This window comes from Molothrus ater, chromosome 18, assembly GCF_012460135.2.
Source record: "Molothrus ater isolate BHLD 08-10-18 breed brown headed cowbird chromosome 18, BPBGC_Mater_1.1, whole genome shotgun sequence".
In the NCBI taxonomy this organism is placed as follows: Eukaryota; Metazoa; Chordata; class Aves; order Passeriformes; family Icteridae; genus Molothrus; species Molothrus ater.
Window position 1 is genome coordinate 8,096,169 of NC_050495.2, and position 27,507 is coordinate 8,123,675.

The window sequence follows — 27,507 nt, forward strand, 5'->3', positions numbered from 1 at the left end:
TTGGGCTAAAAGCTGCTGATTCCATTTCTGATTCATAAAGAAATTTTTAAACTTATATTTATCCTTACTGACATTTTCCACAAGTAATAACTAATAGCAAAATGCTAGGATCAATGTTATTATGATATTGTCTTATAAAGGAAACATGTGCTTCACAAGTGATTCCTCAGGGGTTGAATTTTACTAGAAAGATTAAGTACAAAGATTATTTTAAAGCATACATGTTAAATTCAAAGGGAAAAAAAAATCACATTTACTATAAACATTGAAACTGTAGGAGAACCTCCTGTTGCTTGATACAATTTTATGGAATATAGTTATATACTTGTGAGTTGCCCTCAGGATGCCACCTGAATGTCTTGGTGACATTCTACCATAAAGCCATTATGGTACCATTACCATTTAATGAAATAATGTCTGGTGTAAAATTACAGTTTGCTAGTTTTTTCACTTGTGGCCCAGCTGACAAACTGTCATGTGAGTAGAGTAATTAAGAAGGAATCAATATAGAGAATTTATAATGACAGGAAAAGTTTGTTTGGAAACTTCAGAGACATTTCAGTGTAAATAAAGAGGGGTGAGAATGGTTGTGTTTCAGATGAGAAAATACAGAAAACTGAAGTTCTGTAGGGTTCTGGATGAATACTTGTATGGACTGGCTTTTCAAGAGATAGAGATTATTTCATCCTTAAATTATTATAATCAGGCTGGCCTTGGGGATTTTTGTGGGTTTTTTTGGTGGTTGTTTTTTTTTTTATTTTTGCTTTTAAGTCACTTGAGGTTGCAGTGTCTGTCAGCAGCTCCCAGACCAAGAGTGATGTCACAGCAGTGCAAAGTGAATTGGTGCCTTTCACAAAGACAGATCTTGGGTGTGCTCGCCTACAGCCCCTGCAGCTCATGCTGGGCTTTACTTGCCACCACATCCAGCAATAAGGATATTTTTAAGGCCTCTAAGAACTCAGTTAGATGTATTCTTTTGTAAAACTGGAATAGATTTATGCACATAATCCACAGTGGAGTTGGAAAACATGTCCAAGTATAGAAAACAGGCTGTTTCTGTACTTGTGTTTGTATGTCTGAAGGTATTGTAGTATTGCAGAGAAGAGAATCCATACAATTACAGTGGAAGGATGATGAAGTGGAAAGTAAAGTTTTTCAGAAGGTACTGTTTGAATATCATGACTCATAAATTTACTAAATTACTTTAATTTGCACTGCACAAGTGAATTAGAAGTTGGCAATATATTTAGCATCTTTTTCTTTTATTTAGAGCTTTGAAAACAATTTGGGTTTTTTTATTTTTCCTGTGTTCCAGTGACTTGGGTCAGTCCCATTGTTACTTCCAAGTGGTGAAGAGGACCAAATGCTTCTCTCTCAGCTTCAATGTGCTCACTTTGAAATAGTGGAGCAGAGAAGTCAGGTTCTTTCTTACTCTGGTAAATTACCATTTTCCAGTGCTAGAAACTCCCTTTGGAACAGGATTGTGATGCACTGCTGGAACTCAGTTACTTGCAAGTCTCTGAGCTTTCCTGTGTTCACCATCAAGATGTGAGCTGGGAACTCCTGTTATCTGAGCTAATGTTCAACACTTCTCAGTGCTAATTGGAAGGTCTGGGTTTCATTTATTTACCACAGTGTGTGTCTCTCCAGTGTACCTTAAAGAAGGTATATTGCAGGCTTTTTCCTGTAGACAGAGCCTCCGTCCTCTTCGAGTCCTGCATGTTTGTTCCTTTGTAAGGCACAAGTGAGAAGTGATTTTTGTAACCACTGTAATGATTGTTTAAAGGTTGTGCTTAATTAAAACTTCCTGTTGTCTTTCAGACACCCCGAACATGTGAAAACTTCATCAAACTGTGCAAGAAGAACTATTACGATGGAACAATCTTTCACCGATCAATTCGGAATTTTGTGGTGAGTATTAAAAACCTCCTGTGTAATGCTCAGTATATGATGTACTCAAAATATCCCATATATTTAACTTATCTCAGGTTTAGGTGGTTCCATGCATGACAACTTGCAATAGAAGTGTATTAAATATACCATCAGAATGAGGGTTGTCCTTACCTATGCCATGTGTATTAATGGTTGTTACTGACAATTGTCACTCATTAACATTGTCACTCAGAACATCACTGCATTCAGCACTGCATTTGCTGCCATTCCAGACAAAGCCTTGAAGAGTCACTGCCTTGGCTCTTGCTATCTTCCCCAAGATGTGGGTGGGTGGTTAATGAACAGAAGGAGAGAGAGGGAAATGCTAATTTGGATAAGTAATACTGTGGCCTGTTGAAATCCCATTCAGATGAAACTTTAGCAAGCATCTGAATTTCTGTTTCAGGTTGTGGTACTTGGATATTATCAGGTAATCCTTTCCTAGTGTGCTCCAGCACTGGGTGCCCAGGCTTTCTTGTCAAGGAGTTTAAAAGCACCTTGTGTTCCTGAACTGTGTCCTTGGTAGTCAAAGATCTTTATTTACAGAGTTACAGTCCAGGCAGCTTAGGATATTGTAGCCTTTCAGAAGAATGAACAACCTGATCCTGAAGGCAGAGCACATCTCACAAGGAACATCACTGGATGTTACATTCTGTCCTGTCATCCTACAAAAAGCTTTTTTTCTTTTGACAGCACTGTGTATCTCAGTTCATAGCTAAGCTCACAACTAAAATTGTGCTTGTGTGCTATTACTTTGAAACTGATCATGTCACACTCCCTCGACTGGCATTAAAGCATAGAATACTATTTCTGTAGACCCTGCATGTACAGTAATTAATACACTATTTTGTTACTCAAAGATTAGTTTCACATGAGGATTTTTCCTGCTGGAGGTAGTCAATGGGATACAGATACAAAAAATATTCCATATTCCCCCTTTTCTTGTCTTCCCATCATGTGGAGGGTTGGCAGCAAAATGTAAAGCCTTTCCAGTTCCAAAAGCAGTGCATCATGAGTTAAAAAGCAGGTTCTGATTCAGCACTTAATAAAAAGGATGATCTGGTTAACCCATTTGAGATTAGTTATTTTCCCTATTTACCCATAAAAGACCTACTATTTTTATGAAACTGCCATTCTGCTTATGGATAAGCAATGTCAGGGATGGCAGCCAGCTGATAGGTAAGCTCCAATAAGAAGTAATGGTTTCCTTGTTGCTGACTTGTCAACATGACACAATATAGAAGGCAGAAAATTGAGCACCATTGGCTTTTATGGTTTGTATTTAATGTCTTTCATATAGATGCATATGTAACACTGATTTCATTTTAATTCTGCAGATCCAGGGAGGTGATCCGACTGGAACAGGAACAGGTAAGGTTGAGTTTGAATCAAGTAAGTTGTTCTCACTTCATGGGCTGTGTTGTTACATTTACTTCCAGACAATTTAAAATTAAAATTCTCTAAATTATAGTAAGTGGAACATTGTGTTTACTTTAAAACAGAGGTTTTCTTGATATATTTTTATGACCATGTTGATTATGTTTAAAATTTCATCCGATATATTCTCAATCTAAAGCACTCTTCCATGCAGAATTCTTGTGGTTTTTGCTTCCTTTTTCTTTCAGAAAATAAATAAATGAAAATTATAATGATTTTACAGCTGGTCTTCCAGGGCAAAGAATAAAGGAAGAAACACATTCATGCAAAGTTGCTTTCAAATTCAGTGTTAATGAAATACTTGAGACCTGCCTTAGAATTGGTGATTGGCCAGACACCATCTGTTCTCCCAGCTAGTTGCCTTGTAATGCCCAAGCTGCTCTTTTTCTAACTTTTGGGGATCACTGTTACAAAATTCTTCCTCCTCTTCTTTCTCCCTTGGTTGGAGATCTGGGAACAGGATAGATCAGAATAGCAGGAAAGGTCAGGGGGCAGAGCAGCTGAAGGGTGTCACAGCATTGCCCACCACAGGAGATAGGTCATGAAATACCTCTGGTCACTGCTGTAAGTTTGCTCATTTTCTTCATGCACCTTCTATCTGCCCACTTGTGGCTGTCACCAGCATCCCCCAGCTCCTCCCCTACTTAAATACTTTAGCTCTCTTTACTTTGTTAATTATGTTAGTGTGAGTTGCCTACTTTTCTTATAGTGTATGTGATAATCAACAATTGCAGGATTTGAGACTAGTTAAAGGTTCAGTGTTTTGATGGCAAAAACCCATTAACTGTTACCATCTATGCTTGGACTGTCAAATGTGATTTGATTTTTTAATACGGAAAGTTTTGGTTCAAATCCCAAAAGACATAATTAGGAACATCTCTGGAAATGAGAAATTAAAGAGGTGTTAGGAGACAGGAGAGATTTAATAGGTTGACTCAAACACCTCTCACCCTTGCAGGGTGGAGTTCAGATCCTGCTGTGGAATGAAAATTGACTTGCTGGTGTCATCCCTGCTTCTATTTGTGCAAATGCAGAAGTGCTGTAAGACAGCAGAGTTAGCAGAGGCAGAGGACTGGCATCACTGCTGCACTGAAGGGCAAGGCTCAGCTCCCCTGCCTTTGCCAGTAGGAAGTGAAATGCTAATAAGAACATAGGATGAAAATCCTCCTACATATATTCTTCCACTTAAAAAAGGAATCTAATGACCTCTAGTATTTTCCATCTTGTTTTCCTCCTTGTCATTCTTAATTAAAGATGAGGATATCGCAGGCGAGATGTCTCGCAAACATCTGTCAGGACTATTAAAGTTCTAATGAAATGAACAGTGTGCACTCAAATAGACATGAGTCTTGCAGATTTTTAGAGACTGGCTGCAATTATTGTAGAGTCCAAATGGTGCAAATGTCTTCTTTGCACCTGAATGGCTTTTATATTTTTAAGAGAGTTGAATTTTATATGTCTTTACCTAATCGCTTATTGAATATGATAATATCACAAGGAAATCTAAATGGGGAGGCTGGTGGGCTGTAGATTGCTCTTGAACTGTCATGCCTTTGTGTTTAATACTTCAGTGAAGCTGCTTAGACAGTTCACAGAGTGAAAGTAGTCTGTCAGGATTTGTTCCTGACTACTGGATAGATCTGGGGCACTTGACTGTGAGGCAGAAATTCCACTTGTGTGTCTGGAGCTGTAAGAAGGTGGCCAGACTTGAGGCTTGATGTTCCCTTGGCAGCAGGGCAGCCAGAGGAGGGTTCAGCTCAGCAGCAGTGCTCTGGCAGGGCAGATGGACTGATGCTCTCCTGGGCTCCCTTGCTGTAAAAATGTTGGTCCATTCGTTTGTGCATTATTCATGTGCACACAGGCATTCACTTTAGGAAAGCTTTGGAGTAAAGCACTGGGAATCAGTACTTTGTACCATTTTTGCCTGTGGCCTGTTTGTTATTTGCAGTATAAATTCCCTTTATTTATGTCTTCTGCTGGACGGGATTTCAGTATTTTTTTTTGACTCACTGCTTCTTAGAAGGGGAAAAAAAAGATGCACCTTTGAAAGCTAAAAAAGTCTGTAAGATTAAATGAGCTTTAGAATAAATAACTTGACTTCTGTAATATCAGGGAAGCATATGAGAACAGAACAGGGCTTTCTTCCCAGATATTTCAATTGGCAATAGGGAGGACTATTTGGAGGTTACCCTTTAAATGTCAATATTATAAACTGTTTCTATTAGAGCCTTTTGTAGGAATACTTCAGAACAAAAAGAACATGCTTTGTTTCCTCATTCACACAGAACCTTCTGCTTAAACCGATCATTTCTAGCTAAGAGATTTGGCCTTTTTCTTTTTTTTTTTGGTAAAAAACCTCTTTTCTAAACTGATACATGGAACATGCATTAAGCCTCTATATATTCTTCCTCTATTTATTTAATTATTCCTGTTCATCAGGATCTTAAACAGACTTGTTCAAATATCTTCCCACCATTTGGTTTCTGTCATCTGACATTCATCCCATGTGTCAGGGTGTCAGGTTTATGGTTGCAGCCCCCAGATGCTGAGATGATCACCCACTCCATTGCTAACTAAGCCCAGGCTGTTCATCTTCTGGGTGGATTTGGGCACAATTAGTACAACATGACAGAAGGTGACTTGTCATACATACACAGACTGTAACTGTGCTTTGGCTCACCTGAATTAAGTGTGCTTGTGTTTTGGAAACAGCTCATGAGGTAAATGCCAGGCTGGTTGTCACTGACCATCCTCTCCCAAGGCTGCTCCAGCTGAACTGTTCTCTCTGGAAGCACCCTCAGCCTTGCTTTGTTGTTTGTTATTCAGCTGCCCAGTATGTCCTTCTTGAGTCTCTTCTGGACTGTCGTAAAAGCAAATGTGACCCAGCAGACACGTGAAGGACAGCTAATTCTGGTACTCAGCAGTGAGCCTTGGAATGGAGAAGGGTGGAAATTAGCATTGTGGCATCTGGGAGTTGAGGTACCACCCTGAGAAAAGAGTGGGGAATAGAGTTTTACCTTAGCACAGCTGTCAGACCTGCACTGCCAGAGCAGTCAGATACACAGTGCTCCAAGGATGACACTGATTTGGAGGACCAGACTCATTTTCTTAGAGCCTTCACCTTTATGTTTCATAAGACTACTGGGAGAAATTTTATTGTGGTACAGCAGCTTATTTCTTCTCTAACAAAATAACCACCCATAGAGGCAGTATTCAGAGCAATAAGCTGAGTCATGGTCATTCTTTGTAATGATTAATTATTTGAAAATGAATTTTAGATTTGTGATGTATCTCTTTTCCTGCTGTTCATAACAAGTAAGAGGTTGAACACTGTGAGTAATTCTAACTCACGGTCGTGCAAGTGGAGCAGCTGCTCTGTATTTTCTGTGTTCCAAATAATAGAAGAAAATTTGCATGTAGAAAAAATAGGTTTAATATCCTAACCCTTTTGTATGAAGAAGGGAAAATATATGCAAAGCATCACATTTTCAAAGCAGCACAGGCTTTTTTCAGCTACTCTTCCTTGCAACCTGTTGGAAGGTCTCATGAATCAGCCTGTGATTTATGAATCCAGGAGGGCACAAAAGAGGCACATTATAGCTGTAAAAGTCCAGGATGAAATACTACTGGTAGATGGGAATTGCATTTTGTTTGGCAGCAAGAAGAGCTCCTCTGAAATGTCAATAGCAAAGGACTCTGGACAAACTTGATCAATGCAATGTGATTTCCTAAGATGGCAAGTTCCTTAACTGTGCCAGTTTTAGAGCTGCTTTTCTTGCATGATTGAAGTGCAGCAAAAGCAGGAGCAAGACCTTTTTATCTAGAATATTCTCCTTTTAATCTGCAGTCCCTGTGCACATCCACTCTCAGGTTTGTGGGGTTGAGTACCATGTCCTCTTATCTGAGAGGAGAGAAAGCACTTACTGCCTGAGCTAAGGCTTTCATATTTGCAAAATGATTCCAGAATCTCACTTGGAAAGCTCTACAGAAGTGTCAGATGTTATTATGTGCCTCGTTGTTCCAAATGACAAGAAGAAAATTACAGAAAGTAAGCCATCATTTTTGTGAATCAGAACCCTCCTACTTCCTTACCACTGCTTAGCAATTTTTAAGCCAGAAAAAGGAAGGATTTATTTAAAATCACAACTGTCATGAATGATGATTCCCAGCCCACACCTGGCTTTTGGAATGCTACATTTCTCAAGCTTTAGATGCATCTCTCAGCTCTTTGCAAGAAAGTTGCACAAAATCTGTGATTGTACCTCAAAAAACTTACATGCTTTTAGTAGGAACAAAGACTACCAAAGAGTAATCTAGTTTAGTTCAAAAGACAACCTGAAAATGTGGCTTTTTTTCTGTGTAGTTGCTGATGTGTGACTGCTTTAGATGTCAGTTTAATTCTGTTCACCTGTTTACTATCAGCACAGAATGCAGATACAAGACTGAATAACTACCCATGCTTCAGTACAAGCTAAATATATCTTGCCACTCTGGATAGCCACAGAAATTATTAATGTTCTTTTCTAAGAGCTGTGTGGTCTGTTTCATTTCATCTCTGTGTGAGAATGAGTTAAACACATCTTTAATTTAAGAAATTTTTTTTAAAGGAGAATGCGTGGAATTGTCTCCCAGCTTCCTGCAGCTTTGAATCATGTGGATCTGAGTAGGCATGTGATTTTTATTTTACAGAATTGTACAAAAACTCTGAAGGCATTGACACTGTGCAGGTTAAATGCTGTTGAATGGCACTGTATTTCTGTGGCTGGTCCCAAATACATTTCCAGCTTTGTGCAAGCAGGACATTCCCATGTGCAGGCTGTAATTATTCCCAACACCAATCCAGCCAATGGCAGTATGTGCTGGGGCCATGGCTGCTGCCATGTGAACTGATTTTTAGCACAGAAGCCCACAGAATTCTTTTCCAGCACTTTTGTAATAGGATCTCAGAAACATTTACAAGTCCAGTAGGCACACAGCTCCACTGGGACAGAAGATGAGCTGAGAGGGAGGTGAAGTGACAGGCAGTGCTGCCAGCTGTGAATGCAACACCCAGAGTCAATTCTTGTTTTCTGTGGGCTTTACTTGTAGGCTGGTACATCAGCACTGGAGTGAGAGCTTTGCATCATTGTGACTCCAAATATAGCCAGCAGAGATCTGTGTGCACCCTGAGGAAGATTTGGGGAGTGTCAGGAGGAGCCTCTTCTCTTTGTGGCACATACAGGGAGTGTAACAGAAAAAGGCTGGAGCCATACACTGCCATGCTCCCACCTCCTCTGTCTGCATCCATTCTGCTTTCAGAAAATGTACAACCACACCTCCCAACTGTGTTGAGAATAAACACAGTAAAATCTGCTAGATTCTTACAAGCACCTCATAATTATTAGCAGGTTTGGAACCTGATAGGTTTTCCCAAGTTTACATTGAGCTCTAATGTGGAGAGTATAAGGTAAGAATGTAAAATCCCTGTTCCAGCTGAGCATTAGGCACTCTGCTGCCATGGCCCTAGACTGATGAGAGGTCTGTACCTAATCTTCACAGAGAAAGTCATGCTGGGTTTCAGTAATTAAAAAAATGTATCGATGTAACTTGCCATCTTCTGACTTGTTCTGTCTAGTCCTGCTTCAAGCAGATACTTGAAGCCTGGAACAATTCCAGAGGTTAGCTGGAGTTTGATGAAAAGCACATTCAGGCTGTTTTTAATTTAAGGAGAATACTCTGGGGTTTTCCTTGAAAAAGAAAAAAAAAGTATTCCTTTTAAATTATTTTTAAACACCAAACCAAAACAACAACAGAACCCCCAAGCTGTGCCTGCTCTGCAGAGTGCCATTGCAGTGTCTCCTCTGCCCTTTGCCAGTCTGTGCTGCCAGGTCTCCACAGACTCTTCAGTTCTGTCCTTCACAGGATGCCTGGCCTTTGAGGCAAATGCTGCACAGGCCATTCCCTGCTCCTGCTGCAGCTCCCAGGCAGACAGAATTAGCCTTGGAAACAGCTGTATGGCAGACAGAGCAGGGGCTGTAGCTATCTGCTAAAATATTAGTGCTTATTTCCAGAGAAGCAGAATGAACCAAACTTAGCTTTCATACATATGAGATGAATTCTGACCTGCAGTGCATGATCCGAAATGAAATCATACAAAAATAAATATTCCAAAGCCTAAAGATCATGGCTCATTGCTCCTGTCTGCAAGCTCTTGGGTCTGGTTGTTTGCAGTGCCAGAAAGAGAGAGTCTCTCTGTCATTCACAATTTTTCTCTTTCCTTTTGAATTATTTTTCTGACCAGTGAAGGCTTCAGGCTGGATTCCACTGTCTTTCAGCAGCTTGGCTGTAATTCCAACATCAGCTGGAAGCACATGAAGGGCGTAGCAGGCTCACAGGTTTGGCCACTGGCTGCTGTGTCCCATCTAAACAGACTGTACTCATGTTCTGTATCCTCTGAAAACTTCAGACAGCACAAAATCCTCTAGAGCTGCCTGCAACTGTACCATATCCCTGTCACCCAGCTCTGGAAAATACTGGCATATGGGATAAGCTGACATCATTTAGCTGATCTTAAAATATTCAATAGCCAGAGATTGCTGAAGTAACCACTGCTGTACTCCTGATTACAAAATATACCCACAGGCTTTGTCCCCTTTTGTCAACTCTTGTCAAACTGCAGAGCAGGCAACACTCAACTCTATTAATAGGCCTTTTGAATATGATTAATTGGGTTTTTTAATGGGTCAGCTTCTTCCAGAATTTCTCACTTAGTTCCACTTGCAGCTGTCCATATGAGATGCTTTGTTTTCATGGTATCATCTGAAACTCTTTCCTCATTTAATGCACTCTTGTGATTTTTTGGGTAAGATTTTCAGTGGGAGCCTGATTCATTCCTTGTTTTTATTTACTGTTTCTGTGGGCACCATATCATCAAATTGCTTTCTGTGCTATGTGTGCACATGGCTGTGGAGCACTACAGATCCCTCCCTGACCTGCTGCTTCTCCAGTGATACATTTACTCTGGAGGGCTCTTGAGCCAGTTCTGCAGATGGACCAGCCTTGCTGCCTGTTTGGATAGTTTTGTTTGTTTTATTTTTGATACTGTCCTAAGGTGAAATATTTTTTCATGGTTTGTCAAACAAGATTATGGATTTGACTGTAAAACTATGACTCATCTCAGCCTTCATTTTTCTTATTAAGAATGATCCTGGAGGAAAGTGCAAATGAAAATGTCAGATCTGTCATAAATAATGTAAAAATGACAGCCAGGAGGAGACCTCTCATGGACCCTCTCTCTGTCCACAGTCACAAAAAAGAAATCAGTTTTGGAGGGCTGGGGCTGGGGTTTGTGCAATTTTATCATTCTTTTACCTTCACTGCACATAAGTGTTCCCATCATCCAGGTATTTAGTCCAAATATCTAATTTTTGCCTTTTAATTTGGAACACCATATATCATCATTCTTCATTGTTTAGTCTGGGATTAAGCATTTGATCTTACAGCTCCTATTCTTAGTTGATTCTATGAATGTGTTTCATCTCCTTGATATTTTATTTCCAGAAGCAGTGCTATATCCAGAGTGCAATTAAACTGGTAACTCTTTGCTCTGTGTTTTGTCAGGAAGCCAATTTTAAAGATTTAATGTCTCAAAAGAGAAAATTTATGGTGGACCAGGAGGAAAAAATTAAATCCTTGACTGTTCTTCAGCACAGGATACATAAAGCTGTTGATAAAGTGTGGTCTGTTGCAGCTGATAGTGTGAGGGCACAGAAATATGTTGCCAGTTGCAAACACCAGATTTCAAGGTCGTGCTCAAATACTGGCCTAGACATAGGGGTGAGGTAACAATGTATTAACACATGGTGACTGCAAGTGCTGGGAACCTTGAATTTAATGCCAGTGCCTATTGCAACACACAGTGGGAAACTAATGAAAACAAACATTATTCTTTTTTTTTCTTTTTTCTTTTTTTTTTTAAGGAGGAGAATCTTACTGGGGAAAACCTTTCAAAGATGAATTCAAGCCCAATTTGTCCCACACGGGACGTGGTGTCCTTAGTATGGCAAATTCAGGACCCAACACAAACAAATCACAGTTGTAAGTAGTCATTTGCTTTTTTGTGCTTTTTTGGTTGTCTCTGGACATTGTGTCTCACTCTGTTAAGAAAAAAATGGCATTTTATGAGCTACTCTAAATGTAAAGTTCAGTAAAGGGAAATATTCTTTTGAGTGGTGCATATTGCAATCAGGGCTAGAGCTGCTCTTAGCCAATCTAAGAGCAAAGTGAAGCATGGCAAGAAGACCTGTGGGTTCTTTATATCAGCAAGAACTTGTCTTTTTTGTTGTAATTATTTGAAGTTTTTGTTTGTTTTTGTCAGTGTCCCTCCCCAGTATTTCCCCTATAATTATCATCATTCATCACACCTCTTCATTCTGTTAAAATTTAGCTCCATATTGAACTTTTTGAAGGAACTAGATGAAACATAAACTCTATGGGAATATAACTTCTTTTTAGTCACTTGATTTTAAATAAATGCTCTGTTGAAATGTGTAGACCCAGACATGGCAGAGTGTACAATCTGGGATTGAGAATAACTTGCTTTCCAATGTACAAAAGCAGAATGAGGACTAAAATGAGGGAAAGCTTAAAGATACTGAAGTTGTAATGGCCTTGTTCATGTATAACATTAATATGGCTGTTTGCCTGCAGTCCTTTAAAATGTTCTGTGTCACTTTGAGCCAACTATTTATTGGTTGCTCTGTAAGTACTGCAGTATAAAAAATTGGCCTTTTATTGGGAGCCCCAGGAAAGAGAGAGAGAGAGAGAGAGAGTGTGTGTGTGTGTGTGTGTGTGTGTGTGTGTGTGTTTAGAACTGTGACTTGCAGGGAGCAGGGAGGGAGGGAGTGGGTCTTGGTGTTCATGATGCTGAGTGTTAGGATGGTTTGTAAACTCTGCAGCAGTGTGCTTTGCTTTAATTAAACACAAGGCCTTGTCTCAGGGCCTCACATTCTTAGGCTTACTTGGATTCTTAAGCCTAAGCACGTGTGGGGCAGTTTGCTGGATCAAGTTGCTGTACAACTTATTTTGGATTTGGATGTTACTGCCAGCTCTCACGTGCTAAATTAGGGGAGAGTGGAGGCTTCTTTCTTCTTCTTTTTTTTTTTTTTAATAAAAAGAGCATTCTAATAACAGAGGTTACAGAGACCATAAGTGATGTGCCATTTTGAGTCACATCATCTGCTGCTGTAAATGTGACTGTATGTTCTCCTAAAATTTGCAAATGAAATAAGAAATTCCTTTATATGTAAGTCCTTAAGAGAGTCCAGCTGTCCATATTTATAAAGGTTCCTAGGCAGCACTTAAATACATCTCCTCTAGCCTTGGGAACTCTGTGAATTGCTCTCCCCTTTGGTGACAGGCACTACAGGGCAAAGAGCTGGGTCCCCCTGCAAGGTGATGCTTGAATAATGCTCAGGGCTTCTCTGGGACCATCCTGAGTTATGTTAATTCTCTTGTCTTTAATTTATTTTGTCTGTAGTGACAGATAAGAAGCTTTCCCTGTATATTTGCTATTTCTCAGGGGTTTTTATTACAATGCTACATAACTGACCATGTGATGATTTTAAGTATTGGATATCCAGCAGTAAAGTGGTATCCCATGTAGGAGTTTGCATTCTGCACAGCATGCCAATGCTTTCCTAGGGCAAGCTGCATCTTAATAGACTGTCTGGAACATTACAGCTGCTCCTATTTCCAATCATATAACTTCCTGAGGCAGTTGCTTATATGGAAAAGTGCTTTTGGAATGCTTATATATTTTTAGCTGTCTCCTATGTAGTGTAACAGATGGAGACAGGGAGGAGAGCCAGCACTGCATGTCCAGCCAAGACAGGCCATCATGGTCTGCAGACCACACTGTGGAAACCTTTGTCTCATACATTTGTAGTCCAGGACTTCCAAAGAAGCATCAAGCTTTAGAGTAAAGCTTTAGTAGTAAAGGTTGCTTTGGATTAGTGTTTTAGCTCCCATGTTTAAGTTTAAAAGTACAGCCCCCAAAATTAAAAGTCCAATTAATTACTTTTGACACTTCAAAGTATTCTTCTGGGATGTTTGTATATGGAGCACGAGTGTGCTCTGTCCAGAGGAGAAAAAGATCACCAACAGACCAGTTTAAGGGAAGAGAAATGCAAAAAGTAAATATCCAGAAAATAGAAGTTTACACTGGCAGAGGCTGTTGTGTCATGTAACTTTATTTGCTGGATACAAGCTGCCCATCATGCACCAGAAATGTTCTTCCCAAGCAGGAAGCATTCCTCCCATGCACGTCTGCCTGCCCTGCAGGAGCTTCCCAGGGTCTGCATGGCTAAGGAGGCACATGCTCAGATTAATTTTGGACTTGCTGCAAGGCCCTACTCTTGGAGAACTGTTTAAAAATGTTAGTGTGATGAAAAGTGAGAAGCCAAAACTCCAGAAACCCAGGTGGAACCCACAATACTGAGGCATGAAAGGTTGTTTGGTCCACAGGCCTTCCAGAGAGGAGCCAGAGAGGGAGAGGGGCTTGGCTGCTCTCTGAAAGCTTTTGCATACACTTTGTGTTTTTAAGCATTACTGGCTGTTGTTGAGGGACAGTGGGACAATGTGGTAACTGTTATATCTTTTTTCCTTCTAGCTTCATCACATTCCGCTCTTGTGCATATCTGGACAGGAAGCACACAGTTTTTGGAAGGTAAGTGAAGGATATTTTGGGCAGCAGCATAGCAGACATTCTCCCTTGTGTGTCTGAAGCCTAAAAAGAAGAATCTAGTAACTCTTGTAATTGAACTGGAGCAAAATTCCAGCTCACAATCTAGTTCTCCTGGTCATGAGCAGGTGGGCAACATTGCACCAATGCCAGTCAGCAGACCCTGCCTTTTTTCCCTCCTTTCATCAGTGTAAGTTGCCTCACTTCCCTTCTGTGGGTGGCCCTCCAGGAGTCATGAGCAAAGTAATCATAGTCATGTAATGAACCATGTTAATATTTGTGCATGTTAATTGCTGGGACACAAGAGATTAGCTCTTCAATACTGCTTTCATCCTCTTATGAGCCATCAACTGAAAAATTAGTCATGACAGGACTGTTCTTCATCATGGAATAGAGCTTCTGCTGAGATGAGGTCTTTTGGCTCTTTTTATTCTTTTTTATTTTATTCTTATTTTCTTTTATTCCTGACAATTATCACTGGTATAAAATCTGTATATTTATGCACACATATATAAAGATACTACCAATGCCCAGACAGTGAGAGAAGTTCATTCCTTTATAAAGAAGTCTCTTCTGAATGTCTTTTCCAGTGAAGTTTTCACATGATAAAGAATAAGGTATTTATTGAAGAAGAAGATACAAAATCTTTGTTATGGTTTGCTCTTTGCTTCCTCTGCTGCAGGTACTTGGTATTTACCAAGTCAAGCAGAGCTGTTCTCAGCCATCCCTCATGCATGGCAGGAGTGTGAATGTTGCTAGCCTGCTGCACTGGGAGTTCCTGAGAATCTTATAATCTTTTTTACTTGTAGATTTGGAGTTTTATTCCTTTCATGGTTCTATTCATTTGGAAGTCAGTAATGGAAAACAGAACCATGTGCTGTTTACTTTGATTGAATGTCATGCAATTGTGCTGTACAGTGAAAGTGATATGTTTAATCCATCTTGCCTGCCTGCAAGTTTTTGAGGCAGAAACTGCTTCATTTTAATGGCACTTTATTTTAGTGCTGTTACTTCCAATACTGATTCTTCAATAATTACACTCTTGGAAATGTATTTCTTTTTTCTTTCTCAGGTTTGTCCTAGAAAAATTCAAAGTTCTCTTGTCCTTTTGTGAAAGCAGACAAATAAAGCAAATTCTAATACTAAAAGCTGAGAGCCAGTAATTCTTGGAGGAGTTACCTTATCCAGATCTTAGGACTACTTCACTTCAGCAACAATTTGAGTCCACCTTGCAAAAACCCCTTCAAATCCCCTCCAGTAATGCTGTTAACCTGAGCTGGCCACCTCATCAAGTAAGGTCTGTGTTAGACAGCTCAGCTGAAAATGTGCCTGGTCTTCAGTTCTGGGTGCAGCCTGGTCTCAGTGAGCATCCTGTGTAATCCTCCAGGGTCTTTGCTGAGTTTCCTCAGTGTGCTCCAGTTTTACCAGAATTCACCAGGAAAGGATTTGGAGAGAAGCTGAGCTGTGGTGCAGGGAGTGTGCTCCCCAAAGCCTTCACACTTTGCTGAATATCTCAAGTGAGCAAAATAGCTCAGATGCTGTTTCACACTGTATGTTGCCCTTTAGAGAGGCATTACTTAGTCCAGGTAAATCTGCTTAAGCATATATAACAGAGATTTTTGCAGTTTTAGCAAAGACTGTCTTGATTTGTGAATTGTCTTTGCTGTAACAAAAATCTGAGTTTAGGTCCCAGAGTGAAGAAGTGGTGCTGCTTATATTTTTAGCTAAAATACAATGGAAAAAGTTTATAAAAAGTGTTGGTTTAGAATCATATTTGTCTTCCTGCATGAAAACTGAGTGACATCTTCATATGAACACAGAGCAGAGAAATTTTACTCTAATCTGTCCTGCATGTAAATGAAGATCAATTCAAATAAGGTAAAATTAAGATGCTGGGATATATGTATCCCAGTCAGTCTGTATTAACCTACAAGTTGAATTATTGAATAATTGAATTTACCTACAAATTTAATAATAAAAGGTTGATCTGTGTAGCTCTTAAGATCTGTATTTTGTCATCAAAATCCGTCAGCTGTTTTTACCTGCATTGTTTTTAAAGGTCATAAAAGCCAGAAGCTGCCAGACATTGTACCTTAGTAAAACTCCGACTTCAGTTTGATATTTTAGATCCTGGGTGATTCCAGGATTTGGTGACTATATCTGAGCTGATTATAGCACAATAATGTCTGGGAAGCATATCTAGGTTTAAGAGCAGAATGAACCCATGATATCAGGATTCTTTGTTTCCATCAGTGTTTAAATGTATTGTTAACTGGATGCTTACTGGCCTGTTGTGACTTTCATATAGATTTGAGGATTACTTATTTCAGTTCATATAAAAACCTAAATACTCTGAACTGTACTCTCAGCTACTCCTGTGTGACTCTGGTCCATGTTAGTGTCACACAGGTATTCTTGGAGAGCACAGTTTGACTTGTATAAAACTTTTCAGCAGGCTTCCCATACTTAGGAGAACAAAAAAGAGTGAAAGGGCAACCATTCCCTATTCCTTTCTTTGATCCTTCGTGGGATGCAACATTGAAAAGTGCCTTTTCTGGAAATGCATCTTATTCATATCCCCACTGGTCTGAAACACAATTTTTACGTAGGAGACTATAAATGCTCAGACCTGGGCAGCGGGACAGTGAAGAGGGGACACGTGTCTGCTTTGGTGCACTGGGATTTTCATGTCTCAGGAGAAAGTGTACTGGGGGACAGGGAAGGACTCGTCAGGACTGTGCTGCTCACCATGGCAGTGATGAGGATGCTGGTTCTGAAAAGAAAGGAGATAATCTGGCATGGCTGGGGAGCCAAAACAGAGAGAGAGAGCAGAATGCCTTCCCTTGGAGGTGTATTGCAGGCTGCATGGATTTCCTGCTCCAACAGAGCTGCCTAGATTAAATTAGTAATTACCATTTCTAGTAATTACTATTTCTTCTGACTTAGAGAATGATGTAATTAACATGAAAACCAACTGGTGGTTTTTGTGGGCTTTTAGCTTGCTGGTAAGAGGTTTAATTTAGAAACTGAGATAATATCAACCAACTGACATGCCTTTGCTCTGCACAGAGGGGATGAGAAGCATTTGCAGGGGGCTGCTGCCTGGGCAGGGTCCTGCCTGCTGCTGCCCTGGGCTCTGTGCCTGAGCCTCCTTCCTACCTGTGCTCTGTGCTGTGACCTGCAGGGGCTACAGGAACACTACAGCCAAAACAGCAGATAAGCTCAGGTTCCTGTTAGGTGTTCTTTATGAATGAAGCATGTCCCATCCATGTTGTTGTTATGTTTCCTGTTGCAATGGTTCACAGCTCTTGTGGATCAGAGACCTGGTACACTTGCCCTTTTTTAGCAGAAATAGAAACATAATCTCTGTCCCTGAGAGCTGTGTAAGCAGAAAAGAGATTGTATATAGATACAGGGAAGATGTGACAGTGACCCATTCCAACCTACCTTCCACCACCTTTGCAAAAAGAAAGCCCCAGGAAAAAACAAAATTGCTTCATCAGTGTTTTTTGGGAGCCTGTTCCAAAGCTAAAGGCACTCATAAAAATGTGCATATTTAAAATAGTAGTGGAAAGATCAATAGAAGGAGAAAAATGCTTTCAGAATTTTAGGTGAGATTTAGGACAAGCAGAGCATGGTGGGCTTGAAAATGAGGGCATGTTGCAGATACGTGATGTGATGTGATGTGATGAAACAAAGGGCAATAAAGGGAGCAGAGAGAAAAGTGTTGTGGTCAGAGTGGCAAAGCTGGAAATGATCTGTACAGCAGTTCTGTGTGTTTATTAGAGCATCACTTGTGTTTGTCAAGAGCTGAGAAAAGAAAGTGGCAACTGAGACAGGAGATGAGTATATCAAGGACAGTTTTCTCTTTGCTATGAGGCTGTACATATCTGCTTATGTGCATAACTTTTACTATCTCTCGAGGTTTCTGCTGCTCATTCTTCAATTCTCTTGTTCCCAGAAATAATGAACAAGGTGGTTTGGGAAACCTCAGGCTTGGTCAGACTGGAGGCATCAGTCAATAGCTGACATGCATTCAGCTTATTCTTCTCTTTTCTTCCCTCCTCTCCTTGCCAGATGCTTTTGTGGAAGAGAGTTCTTCCCTTGGATCAGTATCACTCTGTATTAAGTGACTCCTTAACCTGTGAATTGCTTTCTACTGCAATTCTGTAGACTGGGGCAATGGAAGTAACTCTTGTCCTCTAAAGTAATTAGCTACATAAAGCAACTAGCAGGCATTATTCAGTTACCCAGGTACTGTTATATAACACATTGTCTGTTTCCACTTGCAACATTCCCTGTATGATTTGAATCAGTGAATCCCAGTTGCTTCTAAGCTGGAAAACTCGTGTTCTTTTGGCTCTTCTGCTTTAGTACATCTGAAGATTGGAGAAACTGTGTGACAGCAGAAGAGCTGATTGTGTGTAGGGAGACTGACCTGATTTTGCACTGCAGATTCTCCTATCCCCAGACACTGGGATAGGAGCAAAGAGCGAGGTGGGGAAATGAGCCAGGCCTCCCTGTGGAAGCCATGGCTGCACATGAGCACTGGGCTGTTGGAGCTGCATGAGGGCTGCTGTCGTTTCCAAAACAGTTGTATGATCTCTGAACAGGGACCTGTGCCAAGGCAGGGAAGTCCTTTCGTGCCAGGTTCACCTGTTGAGTCTAGTTTCAATAAGCTTCTTTCCAAGTTGTTTTATTTTCATCACCCTTTATTACCGTCTCTCGCCTGCTAGATGAAGCCCTTATCTAGCAGAGAGATGGAGATGTTTTGGCTGCATTCTTGTTGTGCATTTGAATTGCTCACTCCACTGCATTGGGTGTATGCATAGAAAACATTTTGTCCTGAGTGTACGTGTTTGTGCACGTATGTGTTGTTCCCTCTGTGTGTGTATATAAATGTGTGTTCTCCTTTTTATAAAAATAACCTTTGGGGCAGAATGTGCTTACGAAAGAGCAATTTTTCTTTCTGTTTTCTGTTTGTAGTTGAAAGCTTGTTTTAAAAAAAAGTCCAGATACTGTTCTTGTATCTTGTATCCTATAATTCTTCCAAACAAAAGTATGAGAAATAGATTCACATGTGAATGTGAATCTATGTGAATGTGAATCTGTCTCTGGGTCTGCAGGGGAGATGCAGTTTTCTTTGGGCAGCACTAACTAAAGTACACTGAGACCTTCATTGGCATATTGCAAATGGATAGAGCCTGCTCTGGATATTTCACTTCATCATGCAAAGGCATTGGCAGTGGTTTTGAAGCAAGGTTACTGCTTTACATAAAGAGGCCTTAACAGGAAGTAAGATTTTAATAACACATCTAAATGTGAAATGCAAAGATTTCCAGTGCTAATTCAGCCAGCTTTCAAGAAAACAGAATTGCATGAGTAGGGGCACATTTTTGTTTTCATTCCTATGCTAACAGAAAAAAAATACCATAAATGTACCTGCCTTGTCGTTCATGCTTAAATGTAATGCAACATTTATCAAGCTCCTCTAAAAATACAAGCTGTCTCAGGGTTGCTGAGCTAAATATATAGCTGAGATCATAATTTCTCTGTTCAACATCTACTGGAAGCACACAGCAAACTCTCGGTTCCACTGGGTGTTCTGCCGTGAATGGTGTCTTGAAAGTGTCACCCTTTTCACTGCAGGGTGTCATCTGAACACCACCTTAAACCTCAGCCAGTTTAGGACAAAGCATGTATGACACCTTATAAAAGGAATAGAGCCAGAAGCAGTGGAAAAGGTTAAACTTGTTTATGCCCTTCTCCCCTCCCTGCCATGCTGGCTTCCAACTTGGCAGAAGTGACATTGCACGAGACCAGACAACACAGTGTGGACAGTCACTGTCTGTGCCACACGTTTAGCATGTGTAAAGACTATAAAGGGATGTGAGTCTGAATTTCTGGAATCTGGATTTTCTTTTACTGAAAATTTTGTACAGATTTCCTTGAATATTACGATAATATTAAGTAGTGGCTCACTCTTTAGAGGATTTTAAAATGTTTTTATGTACTGATCTGATGATCTTTTCTACATAAAATTTGTATGGGCTTTTTTCTTGGCCCAAAATATGTGTTGTTGGGCAGGCAAAGAATCCCAAAAACTTCTCTGGTGTGTTGGTTTCCTCATTCACTGAGGAGCAGTTGCTATGAGGGATGCCAGTGCATGGGCTTTGACACATTATATGTCATCAAACTGATTTTAGTGCTGCAATAACATCATGAGATTTAACAATAACAACGTGTAATATTTCAAGGGCCTGTGTATACCTTGTCTCTTAGATCAGAGGAAAGCTTGCAAAAGCCTTCACAGTTTGGAATATTCAATTTCTTTTGCATCCAGCTCTGACTGCCAGGTTAGTGTGTAGTTCAGTTTTTACTGGTTGGGTGATGTTTGCAACCAGACCTTGTCCTTTTGTATGTTCATTTTTAGTGGTCAGATACCAGCCTCAGCCAGGCCTGACCTTGACAAAGCTCCCAAGTGCTCCCTGAACAAAAGTGACTTGTAGATTATTTCCTGTCCCTCTGCTCAGAGCTCTCTCCTCTGAACTGGTGGTTTGTATTCAAATTAGTTTTTATTTTTTATCAGTATTACAGCAGTGTCTTTATAAAGGCAAAAACATATATTGAGAGCTGATTGTGCTGACAGTGTAGTACACAGAGATACTCTGTGCAAAATGTTGGAGAATGGAAGGGAGAGAAAAGGAAGCAATTTTCCATTTGAGAGACAAGAAGTGAAGAAGAAAAGAGAATGACATGCTCTGCAGGCATAACAACTTTGTCTTCTTCCCCCTTAGCCCTTAACAGTCATGTCAAAATAGACTATTTAGGTCATTTACTGATGACCTGTGAATGCCATGTCTATCACAGCCTTTCAAAATGTGCAAGTGACAAAATATTACCAATAAAGTTTAATTACAGAGCAACTGAAGATCTGGTAGCATCAGTAAAATGCATTAGGGCTAATATTGTGGGAGGTCTAGCTACGGGCTAAAGGATTACTCAGCTGAGATTGCCAGTGCACAGCTGACCTGGCCATTTCAAATTATCAGAAACCTAATTAAATGAAAACATACAAGCAGATAATGAGTGAGCTGTTGGCTAGAAAATCCTCCGATATTAAAGCAGAAGTTTCCTTTGGGGCAGTTAAAATACAGTGAATATACCTTGGGCTGGGTGTTAATCACCAGTATTATAAGTCAATCTGATATTGGCCTGGAGAGAGATTTTAAAATTGAGTTTTTGTTATGAACTTTCCAAAGTTCATACGAGGTCCTCAAGCCCTGTGCAGCCTCCCCCAGTCTGTTCCCTCCAGTCACAAATGACTGAGGCTGTTCTAGGCTGCATCCCTGGCTTTTAACCTAAAAGTCACAGCCTTATTACAGAATATCAGCAGGCCCTTGGGGAATGGACTTTGGAGCAGCACTGAACCATGAGCAAGCACAGCAGTGCTGGGGCAGGTGTGAGGACACCCTCTCTATCTCAGGTCACTCTGTGGTGGGGTCTGTCCTGTTGGTTGGGGTTACAGCCTGTCCCAGCCCACAGGGTGGCACTGAGGGCACTGGGGAGTGCTGTAGGAAGTGATTTCTCCATTGCATCAGCTGAGACCATGGCAGGGGAGAGTCAGAGGCCTCTCCTGGTGCTGGTCAGGCAGACTCTGCCATGCTGGGACTGGACAGGTGTCTTTGAGAGGAAATACCCTGGTATGAGTGTATAAAGTATATAAAGGCAATTGTGAATATCACGTTTTGGTCAAGGAATTGCTTATTTCTTTGATATGAAAGCAGAGTTAGGTGATAAAATGCTCTACATATTCCACCAGTTTGCTATCCTTTTTCCCCACCAGCTTAATTTAATTTGATTTTCCTCCCTTTCATCTGCCCATCCCTTGCCAGCCTCCCTGTGCTGGTGCTGCAGTCCCAGCAATAATCAGGCTTCAAACAGTTACCCCCTGTGGAAGCTGGGGGATTGCTGGCTCTTGGCTTGCCCTGTCCCATGGGCAGCCCTGGACTCTTCAGTGGCGAATTCCTGCCCCTGCTGCTGATCTCCTGGCCCCAAACTCCCTGGCTCCTGGAGCAGTGTTTTTGAGAATTACAGCTGCTTCTCATTGTCCCACAGCTGTTAGTATGGGCTGTATTTTTGGTTCCTGGCCATGTGGCTTGGCTCTATTAAAACAGATGTTGTCCAGCTACAGCCTGCTTTGCTAATGGATCTGGATCACTCAGCATCAACAGCCTGTCTTCCTCTTTATTTACTGCTCTTCTAAGAATAGCTGTTTTCAAATTTAATTGTAGATGATGAGGTGGATAAAAGTGTTAAATACCCTGGGACCAAGAGCTGATCCCAGCAGGACCCGTCTGAAAACATACTGACTCAGTGGTTCCTGTTTAAAATTAGATTTTGACACCTGTCAGCCAATTTTTTATTTCATGTGTACTGTATTCACTTCATAGCATTCTGGTTCCTCAATCAAAATATCAGCCGCCTTCCAGAAGTCTGTTCTGTGGACACTGTTATCCCTGTTAGCCACATCTGTTGTCTCAAAGATAGAAGGTTGTTTGACAGACACTGTTTTCCACAAAACCTTGTTGATTGCTGTTACTTATTTCCTTTCTTTCTTAATCATGTCCTGTCTCCGCTATTCCATTATTTTGCTGGGATAAATGACAGGATGACAGGATTATAATTATCTGGGTTTCCCCATTTATCCTTTCTAAATATGCTTTTCTAGAATGTTCCCATTGTTCCACACTTTTTTTGAAAATAAACATGTAACAGTCCAGAAAGCCTTCAGCCTTAAATATTTTCAAGCAAGTGTTTGGATATGTTGACTTGAAAAGTGAGAAGCCAGGGATCTAAGGCCCTGCTAGGTGAAAACTGCTTTGAGAAGTGTCCTGACCTTACCCTGTGGCTGTGACTTGATGCTCTGCTGCCTTCCCAGAGCCCTCATGAGCTCACAGTCATGTTTTTGGTCAAGGCATTGCTTATTTCTTTGATATGAAAGCAGAGTTTCTTCTGCTTTCTTCTGGAGGAATCCTGTGCTCTGTGTTAGTGGTATGAGTGCAGACAGCTCTGCCACTGCTCTCCTGTGCTGTAGTTACCATTCTCTTCCTGATAATACTCTTAGGTCTCATATACTCTTGAAAACAAAGAAGAAGAAAAGACTTGTTCTTCATCTGGCTGGTTTATGTGGCTTCCAGGTTTTGGGCTTCGCTTTGCCTCTGAGTGTTGGGCTTTTCCATGTTCTGTTTAATTTTAAATTCAAATCCCATATTTGAGGAAAACATGCTTATCTTCCACACTGAATGACATTATTTAGGTCTTCCAAACACAGTTTGCTGACTCCTCTCCCCCCAAACATGATGATTTAAAACTCTGCTAGAGTAATGGACATAAATGAGATATATTAAAGGTTAGGATGTAGGAATATTTTGAGTATGTTGTGACAATTGAATAACATGTCTTTCCTCTTTTAGGGTGGTTGGTGGCTTTGAAACTCTGACTGCAATGGAGAATGTGGAAAGTGACCCAAAAACAGACCGTCCCAAGGTGTGTGTGTGAAGCACTGGGGGCAGTGGCCTCACATGGCAGTGCTGGTCACTCTGCTGACACTTCTTGGAACAAAAAGAGGGGGAGATGGCACAACTTAATCAGCAGATGGAATAACTGTTCTTCTCTTCTGCTTCCAGGAAGAAATAAGAATTGAGACAACGACCGTTTTTGTTGATCCCTATGAAGAGGCAGATGCACAGGTGAGGTTGCTTGGTTGGTTGAGGTTTTTTTGAAAGGCCAAAGCTTTTCTGGAGAGAATTTTACAACTTAATGTCTTGTCTTTGCACATGGGCAGCTCCCTGGTCCATCTGGTTGCCAGCTAAGATTAAGCAGCTGCCATTCAACATTACCTTTTTGCCAGGATCCCAGTCACTCCTTCAGTGGAGAGTTACTCTTGTAACTGAGTCTGGCACAGCTCCCAGTCCATCAGGCTTCTGATGGGTTCCTTTCAAATGCCTCAAGTAACTGTAGGTGGCTGCAGGTGAGAAAGAGTTTTGCTATAATGGCTGCAGAGAGCCTGTTTGTAGTGGCCCTTGAGGGCTGTCTCCTAAAGCCTGCCCTGTAATCTCAGCAGTGCTGATTGCTGGTTTAGAGTTCTTTAAAGCTTCAAAGAATTGTAGACATTTTCTCCTTATTTTGCACTATCTCTTGCAACAGATTGCACCCTTTGCTTCCCACAGGTCGCTGCTGAAAGAGAGAAGTTCCAGCAGGAAGAAGAAGCAGCCAAAATAAAAGCTGAAGTGGTCCCACCAAAGAAAGAGGTTCAGACACCTAAAACTTACCGGCAGGGGATTGGAAAATACATCAACATGGCTGCAGCGTGAGTTCCCTGTCCTTCTGATTTTTGCTGAATATTTTAGGTGCCTTTCCTGCTGGATGCTGGCCCTGTCCAGTGCCATTGTTCAGATGTTCAGACACCCTCATGTAGTCCTAACAGTCAAGAGTTTACTTCACTTCTGTTGTTTTTCAAGGTCACACATTAACTGAGCTTCTCTTTTAGCCTTTGAACATGACCAAGCTGGTCTTTAAAAGCATTTGCTGACTTCAGAACTGTAGATACATTTCCAGAACTCAGAAGTCTTTAAGGAACTGTGCTGTGTCACTTCTACACCATCTTTTATCCTCTTCCTTTTCTGAAGCTATTTCTGAAGGCCATGGTCCCACAGACGTTTCTCTTTTAGCAACTTCTGCCCTGCACAGAGTAGCTGCCCCAGGCCCCCATCAGTTTGCTGCTCTGGTTCCCTGTTCAGCCACACAAGCAGCTGTACCAGCACAGCTGAAATGGCTGGAAAGGGGAGCAGGCTCCCAGGCTTGCTGTGAGAGCACAGGGCAGCTGAGTAGCTCCAGGGTACCTGGCTGGTTGGACAGGCTTATCCTAAAGCATCCTCTCCCAGGCACCCTTTGAACCCCTGTCAGGATTGGCAGCACTGCTTTCTTTCATAAGGACAGCACAGAATCCTGGCTGAGCAGCAGCTTAGCATGTGTTTTGGAAAAATTAAAATAAATGCCTTCCACTTGATTTTTAGCAGACTTCTCTGAAAGCATTTGCAAAAATGCTGTTGTCTGTCTGCTACATAAAGGCCTGTATTTATGCATACACAGATCTGGGCAGCCATTTAATCAGCCTGTGTGTGCCTCTGTGACTCACAGGCATTTGCATAACTGTGAGAACAGAAATACGTTAGCTCAGGTAGGTCAGTTCAGTGTGTCAGTGAAATTTTTCAGTTGCACAATATTGTGTGTCCCTTAAAATACTATGTCCAGCTTAAAACTGCTGACACACTGCACTCTTATTTACAGAGGAAATCCAGCAGTTGTGGCTCTGTGGAAAGGACCAGGTAGTATAGAAAGGACCTTCAGACATTGCAGCCTGCTCTGGCAGATTTAGAGTTTGGTGTTCTCCCTATCAGCTACTGATATCTGACAATAAAACTACAGCCCATGAGCTGGTGGCACAGCATTCCCTGGGGTTGCAAGCTCTGCTCAAGAGAGGCTGATGATAACAGCAGCAACTGCAACAGGCTGGGTTCAAGAAGCAGGAAAGATTGGAAGAGCTCTCCCAGCTGCTTTATACCTAATTCCCTGTAAATCCTTTTGCTGCCACAAGTGCAGGTGAGAAGCTGTGGGAAAACTCATGGCTCATGTTCTCTTGACCATGCTAAAAGGTACAGCTGTTAAATCTTCAGCTCTGGCCTGGAGAACTTTGTATGCTTTGAACACATTCCTGGGAGTGCTCAAAGCCTGATTTAAACCATCCCAATGGACTCATGCTCCCTCTTTTTGGGCCTGGCAAAGACCCCCAAGCCATGCTGGCATGGAGCTTGCACTCCTGTCTAGTTGACAAGGGATGGGCTGGCTCCAGTATAGCTGGTGCTGGGAGAGAAGAGGCAGAACAGGCATCCAAGCTGCCCTGGTCCCACTGGCAGTAAAGACTCCCTCAGAGTTGTTTTCATTCTGGCTGCAGGAAGCGCAGTGTGGAGGATGATGGGCCTTCAACCAGCACAGCTGTGAAGAAAGAGAAGAAGAGCACAGGCTTCGGGGACTTCAGCTCCTGGTAGCAGCATGGGGAGCCCAGCACTGGAGCAGCACAGCGCAAACAGGAGCCTCCCACGTGGCCCCAGAGAGCCCAAAAGCCAGTCTGTCCTGGGGAGGGAAGGCACCAGCCTGCCCTTCCACTGGCAGAGAAAACTGCTGCTTTGTTGAGGCTGGTTAATGTGGCTTTGTTTTCTAGAGAGCACATTCCCCCACTGCATCTTCCTCGAAGGCTGTTTTGTTGTTGTTTTGCAAAGCAGGGAGCAGGCAGCCCAGCTCCCCAGGGATCAGCTGGAGCCTTTCTCTGCTTGGCTGGCAGCAGCCCAGGCAGAGCCCAGCCTTGCAGGGCACTACTGCAGCGAACAGCTACAGTGGTGAAAGAGCTCCTTTTACAGGTAATCGTTCCCAGACCAGCCAAGTGTGCCAAGGGAGGGAATGAATTCAAGTGCTGGGAAGCTCCTGTGCTGCTGGAGAGCTCTGTGGAAGGGCTCCAGCCTGTCCTGCCCTTACCTTCCAGCTGCCTCCTGCTGCTTCTCAACAAGGACCAATTTTGTCTGGACTGACTGCTGTCATCTGAAGGGCCTTGCTCACTCCAAATGAGCCCTCTATGTACCCGTTAAAGCCTCCAACAGCCTGGGAAGCTGCAAATCTACATGGGGAGCCCAGGGCAGCTGCACCACTTACTCCTCCCAGTGGCTGCCCTTCCCTGAGCCAGTGGACAGCCAGAGGTGTCAGGATGCACCAGTTCACACCTGCCCTCAGGTGCCAGAAACTACAGCCTTGAGCAACTGAGCAGGAATAAAAACAACTCTTCTGTTTGTTTTTTTTAACACCCATCCCTAAAGCCTGGTCTGTGCAGGGTAAAACACCCCATAGTCTGCTCCAATGTCAGGCTTCCCATCATTAGGAAAAACCACATAACGTAGCTGACAGGCATCTCAGATATTTCCATTACATAACCACAAATTATTAGGAATCTTAATAAAGGCCCTATGGGGTAAAGATATATCAGCCTGTGAAGTTTTAATCCCAAAGAATCTATGTGTTACCATAACTTAGACATAGCAGGCTAGATCCTGAATATAACTTTTCAGTTCATCTTAGGTGTTTTCAGATAAGAGAAATGCCCTCTCTACCTCCTGTGTGGCTGAGGAGAAAATTTTGTAATCCCCTTTGGAAGAATACATTTGTATCAGTGGTTTCATTCTTTAAGAAAAGACTCCATTTATAGGAAATTGCTGTAAAAACTTTTGGAAATATTTTGCATTAAATGCTTTTATTTTCTTTTGAGTGCTTGACTTTGACTGTTCAACTGTTATTTCCAAGATCACAGC

The 27,507-nt window shown here is 41.6% G+C and overlaps 1 protein-coding gene across 1 annotated transcript in view; it reads left to right on the forward strand.

The window, feature by feature from the left end:
- The window catches only part of PPIL2 (peptidylprolyl isomerase like 2), a 68,136-nt gene extending 40,665 nt beyond the window's left edge, over positions 1–27,471 (forward strand). The window contains exons 13-20 of the mRNA XM_036393486.1: positions 1,822–1,911; positions 3,270–3,303; positions 11,328–11,445; positions 14,018–14,074; positions 23,566–23,638; positions 23,779–23,841; positions 24,322–24,461; positions 26,106–27,471. Of these exons, the coding sequence (XP_036249379.1) occupies positions 1,822–1,911; positions 3,270–3,303; positions 11,328–11,445; positions 14,018–14,074; positions 23,566–23,638; positions 23,779–23,841; positions 24,322–24,461; positions 26,106–26,199 (669 nt within the window). The 3' untranslated portion in view covers positions 26,200–27,471. The remainder of the gene's footprint in view (positions 1–1,821; positions 1,912–3,269; positions 3,304–11,327; positions 11,446–14,017; positions 14,075–23,565; positions 23,639–23,778; positions 23,842–24,321; positions 24,462–26,105) is intronic.
- The last annotated feature ends 36 nt before the right edge of the window (positions 27,472–27,507 follow it).